The sequence below is a fragment of the Colossoma macropomum genome, unplaced genomic scaffold (assembly GCF_904425465.1).
Source record: "Colossoma macropomum unplaced genomic scaffold, Colossoma_macropomum, whole genome shotgun sequence".
In the NCBI taxonomy this organism is placed as follows: Eukaryota; Metazoa; Chordata; class Actinopteri; order Characiformes; family Serrasalmidae; genus Colossoma; species Colossoma macropomum.
In genome coordinates, this window is record NW_023494804.1 from 34999826 (window position 1) to 35015564 (window position 15739).

The 15739-nt window shown below is 40.1% G+C and overlaps 1 protein-coding gene across 1 annotated transcript; it reads right to left on the reverse strand.

Moving 5' to 3' along the window:
- Positions 1 to 3114: 3114 nt before the first annotated feature.
- zpld1a (zona pellucida-like domain containing 1a) lies at positions 3115 to 11340 on the reverse strand. Its single transcript, XM_036595255.1, has 10 exons — positions 11235 to 11340; positions 10862 to 11082; positions 9240 to 9421; positions 8234 to 8306; positions 7813 to 7910; positions 6820 to 6900; positions 6200 to 6371; positions 5647 to 5749; positions 3700 to 3729; positions 3115 to 3380 (listed from the first exon to the last, which is right to left on the reverse strand). The coding sequence occupies exons 1-10, from the start codon at positions 11338 to 11340 to the stop codon at positions 3205 to 3207; spliced, it is 1242 nt and encodes a 413-aa protein (XP_036451148.1). The 3' UTR covers positions 3115 to 3204.
- Between the last annotated feature and the right edge of the window lie 4399 nt (positions 11341 to 15739).

Below are 15739 nucleotides of genomic sequence, written 5' to 3' on the forward strand. Positions count from 1 at the left end.
TTCTCGCCCTTAACCTCAAACAGAGCTGTTCAGAAGCAAGAGACAGTTCAGTCCCACGGACAAAAACAGCACATTTATTTGCCTTTCGGCACTTTCTGCAGCAGCCTAAAGGTAGATCTGATATAAATATGGATCTGTATTTGTTGCTGTGATGTATTAGTGTGACCCCAGCGGTTTCCAGCACAATAAAGAAATAGGCGTCATATTTCTCCCGAACCAGGAGGTGGATGACATTGCTGTGCAAGGATATTTTTTTTCATTCTTTCTGAAATGAGATAACATCATTTTATCAAAGACGGCTATCTTTCAGTACACTAGCTCAGCGTTGAAAGATTTATCCAGGTGATACAGAAGAAAATGAATGAATCCGTAGCTTTGCGGTGTAATATAATCCTTCCCCAGGACAAGTGAGGTAAGGAAGGGGAATAATCACTCACAAAATCTGTGCTAAGGCCAAGTCATCAGCCTCACATGAAGAAGTGCTTACTATAGCATCGCCCAGAAGACTGATAGCAGCAGCAAAGAAAGAGCAGTAAATGGCCTTTTTCCGAGCCTCTGTGAGGTTTCATCTAATCTTAAATGCATGTTTCCATGTTACTTATTTGGTTACTTGGCTAGGGTAGAGGGTGTAAACACTGCCAGTACGTTTTGGATTTTGTCTGGTCTTAAGTCATCAGCCTCACATGAAGAAGTGCTTACTATAGCATCACTCAGGAGACTGATGGCAGCAGTGAAGACATAGCAGGGCCTTTTTTCAACCCTCTGTGTGGTAGTTATAATGTGAATGTTACTTATTTGGTCACTTGGCTTGGTTAGAAGGTGTAGAGACCCCCTGTATTTTTTTAATTTGTCTGGTCAGCCTACTATAATAGTTTTATTTTTAGTTTGGGCCGAGTTGTAAATAGTATAAAGTATAGGCTGATTCAAAAAGATTCATCCGATTTCAAAATGATTTATTTCACTTGTAAATCATTACAGAACAATGCAGTGAACTGTAAATGATTTAAGTGAGCCTAAAATTTATTATGTAAGTTTACAAGTGCTTAATATGAACCTCCTCCAGCTGTACGGACAACATCAACGCCATAGTCAAATTCATCCCGTACTCGATTGAGCATGTCGGGTGTCGCTGCACTCACGGCTCTTTCAGTGCGATTTCGGAGATCATCCAGTGTTGTGGAATGAACAACGAACGCTCTGAGCTGTTGGAGGTTCACTGCAGATGAACATCACGTTACACAGTTATGACGGATTCACTCTTTTTGAAGTGGAGAACGCAAAGCGCTTTCTGCTCAGGGGTCTCCATCTCCTCGCAGACTGAAGGGAGCCATCTTCCGGTGACCGTCAGAAACTCTATGACCCTCTCTTTCAATTGGTATGTGATTGGTTCCTAGGCACCTCACGGTTGTAAAAATATGGCGCTGTGAAATTGGATGAATCTTTTTGAATCACCCTGTATTTTACTCTTGTTATTTTCTTTACTTTGCCACCATCCAAGTTCTCTTCGTGTTTGTGTCTGGGGAGTCTTTTTGTAAACAAAGCAGCCAGTCATACATTCAAAAACTCAAGTTTGCCTCACTGTCTTCCCCCTGCCAGCTCATCTTTATTTCATATCCAGATCTATGTTACTATCCCTACTTTCCCTGTCTAGACTGCAGTTGATATCAGTGGGGACATAAGCTGGGGGCTCGTCCGGGATATGAACTGTGGCGTTCTTTAGCTTCTACTGATTTCACAGTCATTTGTGTCGTTCATCTTTGTCCTTGGATGCAGATTTTAAAGGTACTGCTTTGTAAAGGGAAAATCTTTAAAGGGCTTTTCAGGTTGCCGTGGATTTGTTTGTCATGAAAGTGTAGTCATTTACTTCTCTTGGTAATTCTGAACAGGTATTAGAACAGTCATTATTCATGCATGAGCTGCTTTAGATGTCCATGCTGTATATAAATGAATATGGTAATATTTCATAATTTGCATATACATTTTTTTTCTAACTCTCCAAGATTTTCCACAGCCCTACATCGTCAGGCTTCACCTAAAATATATATTTCTAAAAAAAAAAACACTTCAAACCAATATTTTAATTTATTGTAAAATTATACAATCCAGATATTCGTGCTGGACGGTTGATAAGAATGCAGAGAGATATATAAACAAAGACATTTTGCAACAGTGAAATGAGAAACATGTTTCTCATTATAATATTGAGGAATAATTAAGATGTAAAATGCTAGGTACTATCAATCAGAACTGCAACAAAGGTAATTATGAAAATAATAATGATAAAAAAAAACATGAGTACTAATAAATAAAGCAAAGTACAGTTCAGCATAACTAACCATATTGTAGCATTCTCATTCATGACAACCACATCACATAGGCTGAGAGGCTCCTTCTGCCTTAATGAAATGAAATCCCCAGTCTCTCTCTGGCCTCTCCAACTATATTTGTTTTGTGACACAATACAATGCCTGACAAGATACCTGTGTTTATGCACTTAAATGTAAGAAATCCTACACCCTGCAATAGGAAGGTGAGAGACTGAGGTATTGTTTTTAAGTTAGGATTCACCCTCACAGATTTGGGTCCACAATAAAAATTAAATATACATATAAAACAGAGCCGTAGTCTGTGTACTGTGGTTAATGCAAATCCCACATTAAATAAAAGCATCATTAAAAGCTATTCTCTATTTCAAAATGTGTTATACAGTACATCTATCTACATAATCAACTTAAAATGTGTTTTAGTTATCTAGAAAGATATGGATCCTAATAGTGGTGCTGGCTGAGTGTTAGGAGTCAGTTGACGGATGTAGTGTTTTCAAGCTGAATGCAGATGTGGCTCCCGGACTGTTCAAAGTGCAGTGTGTACCAATTACCTTTTGCTTCCATAGTCTGACGTTGGTGATGATAAGAGTCACCTTTTTGCTTATGAATTTTGAGATACTGTAGCTCCATCCAATTTCTCTTACTATCTAGCTATTGCATCTGTGGTGATTATAGACAAGAGTGAGTTAATAACCATAGCTTGGCAAGCCACAATTTTATAGCCAAAACCTGGCAAAGCCACTTTAGGGAGTGAACTTTCATAAGATGCTTCTTTAACATTATTAATTGATTTGTAATCAGTATTTTTTTTTTCGTACATGAAAAAATCCTATATAATGCACCTGTCGGCTGTTTGTAAAGCTTGTGGTGTGTGTTTTTAGCTGAAAGCAGGGTTGTGGGCTCCTGACAGTGGCATTGGTGGAGGCCGTTTCCCCTTCAGGAGCGTCAGCGAGAAGATGAAGAAACACATACTCATTACTGCGAGGATAATGATGCCCGAAACCAGTGCACTTGTTACGGAGTTCATCTTGAATGGAGCGCTGTTTAGCTGAGCTGAGAAACAAACACACACACAAAATGGAATTCAATGTAAAATATGCATATATGACCCACAGTTGAATACCCATCACTTCAGCAATTCTACTATTCCTTTCATGCAGATACACACTGCTTGTACCCTCTATTAACCTCTTATTCCACTCTAAAGGCTCTTCACATTCTCCATGAGTTCTGCCTAGCTTGTGGCCTTGAAGAGAACCCCACATTTATCTTGAGAACGAGTAAAGCTCGGCTCATCCCGTATCAGGAACAGCAGAGCACTGAGAGAGAAGGTTAAAGCTATGCATTAGAGAGGCAGAGAATAGGAGCTTACCTAGCTGAGAGTTATTGGTTGGGGTTTCATCTGTAAGGGGGGGAAAGAAAGGATTATTTAGTGAGGTAAGAGAAAAGCCACATTTACAGGTCTATTAAATATACTGTATACTTTCCTATATATACCACACACTGCGGACATGATCTTGCTGAATTAGAGCTAATAAAAGGCACCCTAAAAATGAGAGCATTGAATTCTAATATGTACATTATTTGCACATGAAAAAAAAATGTACATAAACACAATATTTGAAAAAGTAAGTAAACTGAAAGACAAATTTGGGTTGATAGATTGAATTCATATGTGAATGATGTACACATGTGAATCAAAACATTTTCACTGCAGTTAAGTATGTGGATGGAACGTATATGGGTCATTCCACCAAACTGATTCAAAGTCAGAGTTGAAAACACATTTCGGACTTTTAACTTACTTGGACTTTAGATAAAATCCTTGTGCTTGGAGTGACCCTATACCCTAATTATTAGGGGTTCGGGAAAAAAATCGATTCTTAGATGCATCGCAATGCGGACGTGAATGATTCTGAATCGATTCACAAATGTCAAAAATCGATTTTCTAAATATTTAATTTATGACGTAATGTTGACGGAATGCAAAAGGTGGAACTTGGAAGTGGGAAAGTGCAGCGCCCGGACAGTCTGTGGCGGCACATAACAAAAACACAAGTGGATGAGCGAGAAATCTGACTGACACCCTCTGCATTAAAGCCAGGTTAGATCAGGAGTCACAACACAAATGTTATTTTGTCCTTTCAACAAAAATCAAACCACCTTGGGAGCCACAACATTTAATGTCCAGTATGTCTCAGTATGTGATGATGTCCTAGTATAGGCTAAACAATATAAACGAGAGCTCAGATTTACTTCGCTCTGCTTTAAGCTTCGCCTATAGCCGCTTTCCTCCCATCTCCGCCGGAAACTTTTCCTTAAAAGTAGACCAGTTTCTTGTAAAATGTCTCTCATCGTTTGACTGTTTTACGAGTCTGAAGTTGCTTCTTATTCTCCAGCTTCTTGTTTGAATTTTCCCATTCCACCTTAAATTCTGACTGAGGCGCTGAATGTAAATGCGGCACCATTTAAGGTGGAACAGGAAAATTCGGAAGATAAGCGACTTCATCTTTGTGACTTTTATTGTTTGACAGTCTCTCGTTGCAGAGTTAACGTACCAGGAAACCAACTGCGCTGCTTATAAATGCGAAAAAGTCTGTTCGTCTCCAAATGTTCGTCTTAAATCTGTGCCTTTTCGTTCGCTACTAGCCAGGCGAGATATCGTTGCTAGGTGACCTGCAGTCTGCAGGCCGGTTCTCAGCCGTTGAGAAACAGGTGTACACACATAAAATCATATTTTACACAAAAAAAAATAGAAAATATGTGTTTCCGTAGTGACAGTTCTTAATGTTACACATTGATTTTCAGACTTTTGATATATATGTGCAAAACAATGAGATCTAAATGCTCAGCATGTGGCCAGGGATGCAGTCTCACTCCATATAATATACATTATTTATATAAATAAAATTCTGGACTATAAATACATAACTATGGATCAAAACTCTTTGTGTTTCAGTAGAGACATGAAAACATTGGACAGCGTGCTTAAATTAAATTTTGAAAGATCTTTTAAAAATAATTAATTAATTAATTGCAAAGAATACCAAAAAGTCCAAATTTAGGGGTTAAGGTTTGGGACAGCAACCTCCCAACAGACAGTACCCTATTAATGACAATTTTTAGGGTACATATTTAGCTCATTATTATCTCAGTTAATGCCTTGGGTTTAAATAGCTCATAACATAAACATGGTAATTTCATGGTAAAGTCTGAATACATAATCTTGCGTTGTTTTCCTTATTGTGGGACCACAGTGTGAACTAATCCAGTAGAATGGTCCATCTAAAACTTAATGGTTGGAGCTGAGGGCACTTACCACTCCTGGTAATGATGGGTCCTGCAGTTAAAACAGCATTCCCAGATGCCGCATGAGGGTCTGTGCTTTCCGTCACATCCCTTTTCTTACGCTTCCCACAGATCTGTTTCAGGATAAGATGTTTATTATTGTTCCATGCAACTGACTCTTCCATGACTTCATAGAACTGAGCTGGCTGGCTGGCTGATGTGGAAACAAATGATTGCAAAACTTACTTGAATAAAATATTGTGATTTGGCTAAAAGTCATGACAATTAAAAAGAAAAAGGACAAACCAATCGTTTCTACTGTTACAGCAAATGATCATAATATATCATAATACAGTACATGAGTGCTGAATAAATGAATAAGTAAATAAGAGGCATGAGTTGAGTGTATAATGTGTTATGTTTGTAAACGCCTCAGTAATAGATTGCCAATAAATTGCCAACAATATTAGATTTTTTTCTACTTTGACATGATGAAATGAAAATATTGTTATCAGTGGAGAATTCAGTTATTGCCTATTCAGCAAGTTTTCATGAAAAGTTGTGTTTTGAGTGAAAGCCTCTACCGGCATGAGCATGGGACAGTCATCAGCTTGGCACAGTTTGGTCACACAGTGCAGGAAAACAGTGGACATCTTCTGGTTCTTGTGCTTGACAAAGCGGAACACCTCAAAGGAGAAACGACCCATCTGGCTCTTCCCATTCTCAAACACGGTCGTCTGAGGGTCCTTATCACATCTGCTTTAAGGGAAGTGAAGTGGGACAAGCGATGCTCAGCTTCAGTACACACACACATGGTGCATGCACACACAGATTTGTTTTTGTCAAGGCGTTGGGGTCATACATATGTACCATGTGTTTACATATCAGGAACTACCTATATATTATAAGAATTTTCTAAACCTAAAGCCCAAACCTAAAATCAATAACTAAAAATAGCAGCTAAAAAAAGAAACATGGCTTTTGTAACAAGCACTTTATCCATTTTGTTGGTCCTGACAGGGCTGGCCACTCGTGTTTTTCGCTGATACTCCTACATAGTTTGGACATTTTTGACACACAGACACACAGACACTGTCCCACCTGTTCAAACTCAGCCCCACATGCACAAGCACACACTCTCTCGCGCACAAAGTGGTGTCAGTGTCCCACTGTCGACGAGATAACATGGAAAACACAGAATTACCCAAAGAAAAGGTCGTATCGAAGCTGGTCGTTAGGATTCCCAGAGGGAGTGGTGTAGCAGTAATCCATCAGCACATTCCACCTGTAGGGGGTCAGCAGGCATGGGTCAGGTACATTAAAACATGGATGCTTGAATAGAGGTCATACAAAACCCCATCATACTGCAGTTTCTTTCATACAGAAACCAAACGTTTAAATACTTCATGGCCTTTTCTCACAGTGGCCAGTCGGAGCCTTTACTTTCCCGTGCTACATGCTGGCGCCTGTCCGTTTTGCAACAAGGCCAGCATTGAGTCCCATTGCATTATAGGCTTTTTAGTGTATTGACTGGCCTTACATGGCTCAGGTATGTCGGAGGAAGATGATAAGGCCAGAGAATTGATCTGAAGACAGACTGACACGTTACACATTGTAGTTCTAAGAACATATGTGTACGTATCGTCTTACATCACATGCCGGCGCATATATGAGATGTGCACATCTCATCTTACTTGTCCTGGACAAACAGGCGGGAGGATGGAGGGTGAGAACAAGAGGTATAGAGGAGAGATGAATGAAACGATGGAAAGGGTTAAAGATAGAGAAGTAGTTTGGAAAGAAAACAGTGAAGGATAGTATCTTATTGCTGGAATGGTAAAGGAGGAGGCAGAAGAAGAAGTAATCTATCCAAGGAAAAAGAGAAGAGCAGAAAGATTAAAAAGGGACAATAGATGGAAAAGGAGAGGGCAAGAAGAGAAGACAGACTGGAGAATGCAACCCTAATTCAGTGTTAAAAACCTTTTTAACCTTTTAAATGCGTGTGCTTCCCACCAAATACTCCTTTATACTTTGAGCATCCTAACATATCCAATACAAATTGATCAAAAGCTGGTGTAAATTATCAAAACATTCAGTTTACAAAGACAAAATAATGAAATAAAACATATTTCTGTTTGTAACTTGGTTGAAAAACGTTATGATGGGAGTGGGCGGGGTCAGGGTGAGGTATGCTAACCTTCTGTCCAGGTTAGTGGCCTTCACAGCGGCAAACACGCGAGTCTTCAGAGTGAGGCCAGCCATGGGGATGGCCAGATGCTGGATGTATGCGGAGTCCTACAGAGAGCAAGGACAACCTAGTGTTAATTGAATGTTTTCAAGGATGTGGCTACATACATTCATGATTGAATACCTAAATCGTTTTTCTGGCCAAGCTCACTTTGTATATTAATGTACCCATTATTCATAATCCCATGAGTCACTCCCCATTGTTTTCTTCTCTTTGTACTCCCCTTTCATGAAACAGTTTCAATAATAATCACACAGCCGTTCTACAAAGGCAGCTATGCAGCGTCAGATCAGATCAAACGTTCTGCAGAGCTCTGTTTCTACATAGAGCAGTTAAGGCCCAGCATGACTTCATAAGTGGAGGTACTCACATTGTACAGCAGCAGGTTCAGCGTGCTCACAAATGTACCATTACTGTCCTTCACTGAAATGGCTGCAGCAGACCTTTAAGAAACAAATCCGTCTGACTTACAATAAACTCACTGCATGGCCACATGGTCCGAAAGAGAAATGTGCCGTCTAGACCATGCTTTCCTTCAAACACTCTGGCTTCTCTGCATACTAATTCTGTAATCACTCACTGTTTGCTTATAAAATAATAACTCAATGCTCAATGCTGATAGTTTCACATAATTAACTGGGATTTGCTTTTAGTGATGTTCATTATCTGTGGTGGATGCATTTGCAATGCCTAACTGGACTGTTTGTATTGATACTCATGCAAAACTATTAGCCAAATCGATTTTTTTCAGTCATCTAGATGTTTAAACTTTATTAAACGCTCTGTCCATCCTTTCTTTAGCTCTCCTATCTACATCTCACTCACATTGTTTTTATTCATTAATTTGCCATTGAAAAGGCATACTGTGTTTTTCATATAAGACAGTATACTGACACATCTACACCGCCTAGGTTTTCAAAAAAAAACAACAAATAAGCGTGTTTTCCTAATTGGTTTACAATAACATATCACATTAAAGATTAACCTAGATGAATTTTGAGGAAAACCGAGGACCGTGCATGTGACAATAACTGAAAAATGAACAAATTTTAACCAGAAACTCGCTCAGCAACTATAACTGATGCACATTTTATTCATGCGATCAATCAGTTTTCCATGAATTCCTGTAGTTTTGATTAAATTGTAGTTCAATTGTTTTTCAGTTACTGTCACAAATATTTACGTGTGATTTCCGCAAAATAAATCTAGGTAGTCTTCACTGGAAAGCAACAAAGAAAACGTGCTTATTTATTAATGATATTTTGAAAAGATCGGTGTCTCCAGAAGTCTATGAAAGTTTGCATTGACGTCGACGGCCACAATGGCAGAGTGTGACATGCAGACTGCAGAAGTTATCAGTAAAGGGAATCACTTACGATGCTAGCTGAGTGTTGTTCACCAGGTACTCCAGTGGATAGCTGCAGCTGAACTTATAAAGCAGGCCAGGCAGATAGCTGATGACAGTTGGAGGGTCAGGTGTGTCAATGTAGCCTGATATATTCCCAATCTGCACCAGTGACAGGTTTCCATAGGCATTGGGCCCGTGAGCCGTGGACACCTGAAAACGTATACACAGCAATAGAATCAGAATCACTTTGCACATGCAACAAAAATTTGCCTTGGTGGAACCAGTGCATACAGAAAAAGTCAATGCAGTGGACAAATATTATACAACAGTTCTGACAACACAATCTGATTAAAAAGCATTCTATCCATGTTATCTCTGTTATATCTGGAGACAGAGATTTTTTTAAGCACACCTGTATAATCCCACTGACTACTGTTTGCCAGTAACATGAATGATCACTTAACTTTATCAGTGAAATAAACTGCCATTATTAAAAAATACACATTTTTACTTTTGACTTCAATTTACGTCTATACTTTTTCATTTACTTTGCAAAACTGTTATATAAAAGCATTGAAACACTCCAGGTCGGGTATCACAAAATGTATATATTGATCCACAACATATAAACTAAATGTGCAAAGTATTTACAACAATATAGATCCGGTGGGATATTACTGTAACAGATGCAAACGAAAACCACGCCAAGCATCAACATCACTCCTCAGCTCTCAATAACATCCACCAGTCAAGTTAGAGCAAATGCACCATAACAGCACTTAACTCAGAATCAGAATCGACATCAACCCTGAGTCTTTCTCATCACTCCATTGAACATACAGCAAGTCCATATCACAGAGAAAAACACTCCACCTCCACTTTTACAACAGCATGACTTCAATGGCTTTCGAACATCATGAGTTATGAGACTTAACCTGCATCAAGGCTTCATGTAGGTGTCTCAGTATCAGCACAGAGAACTTCAAAGATTATGTTTAGACAGACAGTGAACCTTTTTTATATCCAGTATCCAGTATTTTTCCTACATTCCTACGCTTCTCAGCAAATGATCAAAAGCTGATTCAGACACAGTCCTAACTGTGCTCCAGAAATGAACATGAAAAATAAATCTGATAAGAGCATTACAGCCTGCTGTCTAAACCATAAGCAGCATTTCCACCAATCTTATCTAAATCGCAGCCCCACTGACAGGCAATCACACAACAGCAGTGTGTTCAGATTGCAAATTTGCTCCCACACTGACTAAACCTGATCAGCACTCCTGCCCTCTTCCCTTAGCGTTCTACTACAGGGGAGCTCACGCACGGCTGCTGTTTCTGGGTCAGTGATCTACTCTGGGGTGTAAATCTCTGACCTCACAATTCGCTTTGACTGCGATTCCTCAGGAAATGATTCTATTCATCATAAAATCTTGGATTTCACCATTCAGGCTTGATTATATTGCATTTTTACATTTATAATGGCTTGAGAATTTTAGGCCTGTCAAAAAATGAGAGCACACTTTATTGACTACTACAATCATTTATAACTATTTTGACATTCCAGAGCTGAAGCAGATAAATCAACACCTTCAGTATGATGCATCACGATGCACTGATGCACTATTGCACCCTTAGACCAGCATCCTACCACTAGCGAGTTGCCACAGGCCTCCAGCGTGCTCAGGCTGATGCTGAACAGCACCACTGTAGGGAAGGTGTTGTTGTTAATGAACCCTCTGCAGTGGGCATCACCATGGCGGCCGTTCAAAGCAAGGTCAGTGTCGGTGTAGCCGGAGAAAAGCACTGGGCAGAAATTAATCTTCAGGGTGATGGTTTGCACCCCACAGTATACACTGATGTCCCGCTCAGCTACAGGGGGAAAAAAGAAGGTACATTCAGCTGATTTGATTGGGGTTCATTTCAGGTCAGCTGATACTGTACAAAGCTTCTTTATATTCTTTATAATTCTCTATAAAAATGAGAATTCGATACACTTGTACTGTTTTCTTTGACGTACTCACCAGGAAAACGGCTATGAAAGTTGGCATCACAGTTGAATCCATTGAATTGTGCCTTCACTATCGATAATTTATATAACAGCAAAAGAATCAAACATATACGTTCCATGTCAGCACCTGAGGAAGACAATCTGTTAGCAAATTCATTTTTGAAGCTGAAGGTTAAAAAAAAAAAAAAGGAATGACAAGTCAGATTTTGCTTGGTTCTCGGAAGACATTGTATTATCTCTAATTTGCATCTAAAATGCCTTCCTGGTTTCAGTGAAAGAGCAAAGACGTCAGAAAAGAGAAATATGATTATGTTGTCAAATCAGCCAAATCTGAAACAAATCACACGGAATAATTGGACCCGTATCAAATTTTTACATCATTCATAACACTGAAAACAGTAATTACAGTCAACAATTGCATTAAATCCATGGGTATTAAAAACAGCTTTGGGCAGTGACAGAATTCATTTTTTGGCTAGTAACAGAATTAATTTTCTTCATCAATGCGCTTGTAAGTATTCCTCGTTAGTGTTCAAAAACCAAACCCAATAATTAACCAGTTCAGTTTAACCCTGTAAACTGGAAAGGCCTGTATGTAGGCCCACAATTCCCTCACCCTGATAACTATATAACTTACAGAGTAGTTATAACCACATATAGTGGTTACTGAATAAGTCGCCCTGTGGTTAACAACTTAAAGATGAACTAGCAGTTTAAAGGCATAAGCCTGGATGTATCTTGTTGTTTTCTACTTTCGCCCTTTCTCTTGCCCAGTGTCTCAGACTCACCTGGTTGCCTGGCAGCTGAGTGGTCAGCGGTACTCCATGTGCTCCCACCTCCGGCATGAGACTGACTGGCCTCAGATTGCCCAGCATCCCTGCAAAACGAGCCCGGACGTGGGCTTTGGCCTGGCAGAAAAAAATCGAGCATAAGAGATTCATTATTCGAAGGCGTCAACAAAAAGGGCTGTCCGGCGAAACATGGGAAAGTCCATCAAAAAGTGAATGTGTTATACAAATCCTTTCACGGTCCCGGAAACATGAGCGGTTTTTTGAAGTTTCCCACTCATATTCTTTCTAACTTGATCTCTCTCTGTCAGCGCTTCGCAAAGCGGGCCCCTGCACTGCATGAGGTCTGCGCGGGGGGAATTATCTTTTCATCGGCTCCGGCGCAGAGCGGATCGCTGACTGAGACGGCCATTCTGTGTGCCAGCGCAGGCCGGGACCGGCCCGGGATCGTCTGGCTGCTTTTTGAGGCTTTGTTTCAGACCTGACTCAGTCAGCACTTCTCCAGCCACCTCCCGTGATGGCTGCCGGGGCCGTTATCCCACCTGTCTGCCTCTGACCTCCCACTCTCTCTGCTATCCAGTCCTACACAGCTGCTGAAGGATTAACGCCCAGCGCACATATGCGCCCTACTGTATATCAGAGACCACTGAGAGATAAAAGGCAGATTTGGGGGCTATTCAATGGCACATCAACACCATTTTTAACCCACATATTCTCATGACCTGCATGACCCTGGTTAAAGACAGGAACTCACTTGTTCATGCCACATTTTCCTCGTCTGTGTCTGAAGTTACAGTAAATTATTGATCGCATACTCTGCTTTTTGTCTGCATGAACTGGAAGACCAGGCATACTGATTAATATTTCTTTCATTTCAATGTATCAAAAATTTGGGGACATCCTGTTTTCTTTTGATCAAATACACACATTTAAAGCTTTCCTTTAACTCCAACTAAGCTCAGCTGTATCTTTCTCTGATACTGAACTAGAGGAGAGTCAATGAACAAATGCATGAATGAAGGAAAGAAGCAAGAAGGGGAGGAAGGAAGGAAGGAAGGAAAGCAGCATGGCTGTCTCTTACCAGAGCATTACATCTTCTATGAACCTCAGAATTCCCTGGGCTCCAGCTCAGCTCAAACCTTAGGCTTAACATCCACTGAAGTCAACCGCGACAATGTGTGAAAAATATATCCAAAAGTTCACTTCCATTTATAGGCACTAGCATCTTCAAATCCTCAAATCCTTAATCCATTCCAGTTCTAGCTCAGCCACAGGGGGACAGATCAGGCTCTGTTTCCTTCTGCTTGGACTTAGCTGTGCTGATGGACCTCATATTGCGTCTTAAGACTTCCTCAGATGGAGGAGATCATGCCTGAAATGGAGAACAGAAGACATATAGTGCAGTAATCCTGTATGTATGATAACCATCTCCATTTATTCAGCTCCAGCAAATGTGATTCTTTCATTTTTCACACTTATATCTCTCTATATGCCAGGCCATAGATGTGCTTCTTATCAGAGGGAAGCAATCTTATTCAGCCAGGCTAGACCACCACGACAGGTCCAGGTGCCATTCTGGAGTTTCCCCCCACTTTACCAACCCCTAAAACCCTCCGTGAAACAGGAACTTGTGCTAAATTTTCAACAAAATGAAAATTATTACCTATTCTTCTTCAGAACCTGTAAGTACTAAGATGGAGGTGCTTATAAATAAAATGCTAAAGCTTGCTATTACAGGCCTTTAGACAGAGAATGGAAACCACTATCCCCAAGGGAGATCCCATGACACAATTAGTCTAATCCTATTTAAAAATATCGTTTATCTGTTTATTTATAGGACTGGCAACCTGTCCAGGGTGTATCCTGCCTTCCGCCCAATGACAGCTGGGATAGGCTCCAGCTCCCCCAGTGACCCAGAAGGAGAAGCGGCTTAAAAGATGTGTGTGTGTGTGTGTGTGTGTGTGTTTATTTATAGAAATCTTTTTGTCTTCAAAAGGTGGCTTGAATCACAAAATTTGCTTTCAAGCTTAGTGCTTGGAAAATTATACTCCAGTAACAGAGATGAAGATGAATAACAAAGCATGAAAGCATAGGAGGAGAAAGAATTACGTCTACGCATTTCAAAGAAACAGAAATATTAAATGGAAATTCAGATAAGACATATTGGTTTATCTGTCGGCTGCACTTGTCTGTATATAAAGGCAAGGGCATCACTTTTGTTTTGAAAAGAGTGTAGACATAAAAAATTATGAAATGTTGCATGATCAGTGAGCAGGTCTGCAATGACATTTACTTGCACTTAGTAATGCGATAACTGCAGAAAATCAGATTTTGTCAGTCATGAGTGATCCGATAATGGGAGAGTTCCGTTTCTACATGAATCAGACAGTTATTGGATTTCTGCTTTGCAGCTGGCGGCGCTGCACGCTTATTTCCGGTGCCGCTGTCTGTTCTTGCGCATGCGCAGACTGAGAAATCCGAAAGAAACCAGAGTAAGAGTTTACCTGCACTGAGAAATCTGATTACTGAGTTAAAATCCAGCTCTCTTTATCGGATTTCTTAATCGGATTTCTACATCAGAGTATGGTGTTTATATGACCATTCGAATAATCAAATAACTACAGAAATTGTGATTGGATTATTGAGGGCATGTAAACACACTCGCTGATTGAACTGTGAGTAAAGAGCTGCTCTGCCCACAAATCCATGAAATTCCACAATACTGCAGTGCTACGTTACTCTAGGACACAAAGCCAGGATTCTGTTCAGTGATTTTAAGTCTATTTTGTTGTCTCCTTCATCACTGAAGATGCTTGTTGGACACTGCTACAAGGATGGACTGAAAACTAATAGAAATGAAGCTTACAGTATGTGATCTGCACTCCTGTTCAGAAGCTGAGCAGCAGCCGGTAACAACTCAGTTTGGTGTGAGAGTTTTATTGTTTTTAAGTGGCACTGAATGGCCATAACGGTTCCCTTGTAAACAAATGATATTCACTAATTTCTGTGGAAATGTAACAGTATTAAAAGAGATCAGACAAAACCCACTACCTTCGTAGACGAAGAAGATGGATAACCAGCTAACCACTCATTATCTGAGATTTGCTCGCTATCACACAACTCTGTCAATAAACCATAAATAAACAAAGGTTTAGAAGATTTTTACTTTCTACGGTCTTCGCTAGTTAGGACGCTAAAGCTAGCTAATGCTATAAGCATTGACACTAGTCTGCACAGAACGTGTTTTTGCTCATTTTTTATCAGTAGAGAATAATAGATCAATATGTTATGAAAGACTGTGCATTACTGCGATTTTATCACAGGAAAGGGTGTTGTTAGGCATGAGGCAAAGAGGAGTGCCTAAAGACTGAGTGGAATTGATATTAATCTTATAAAATGACCGTTTTTTAGTTTCAGGGCACAGTGTGGCACAAGTTAGCAAAGCTGTTGCACGGTTTGTCAATGGCTGAATCTCAAACAGCCCCCTTCTTTGTACGTAACGTTGGTGCACCATAAGTTCTGGCTTCTACACCAAAACAGTGCACTGCCCAGTGTGGAATTGTGGACACATGGCAGAATCCAAAATGGCTGTTTATTAGACATATGCACTTTATGGGTGCAGGAGCCATTATTAATATGCAGTGCACTATGTAAGGAGCAGGGAGACATTTGCGATTCAGCCAATGTTTTTGCTTGGGACTCAGACGCACAGCACTGTGTCATTGTTTTG

Bases quoted from the DNA above. Each gene is read 5' to 3' on its own strand.
- zpld1a (XM_036595255.1), bottom strand. From the start codon at position 11,340: ATGGAACGTATATGTTTGATTCTTTTGCTGTTATATAAATTATCGATA. The intron at 7,911-8,233 runs GTGAGTACCTCC...TGCTCTCTGTAG, and splicing joins TGAACCTGCTGCTGTACAAT to GACTCCGCATACATCCAGCA. The intron at 3,381-3,699 runs GTAAGCTCCTAT...TTTGTTTCTCAG, and splicing joins AACCAATAACTCTCAGCTAG to CTCAGCTAAACAGCGCTCCA.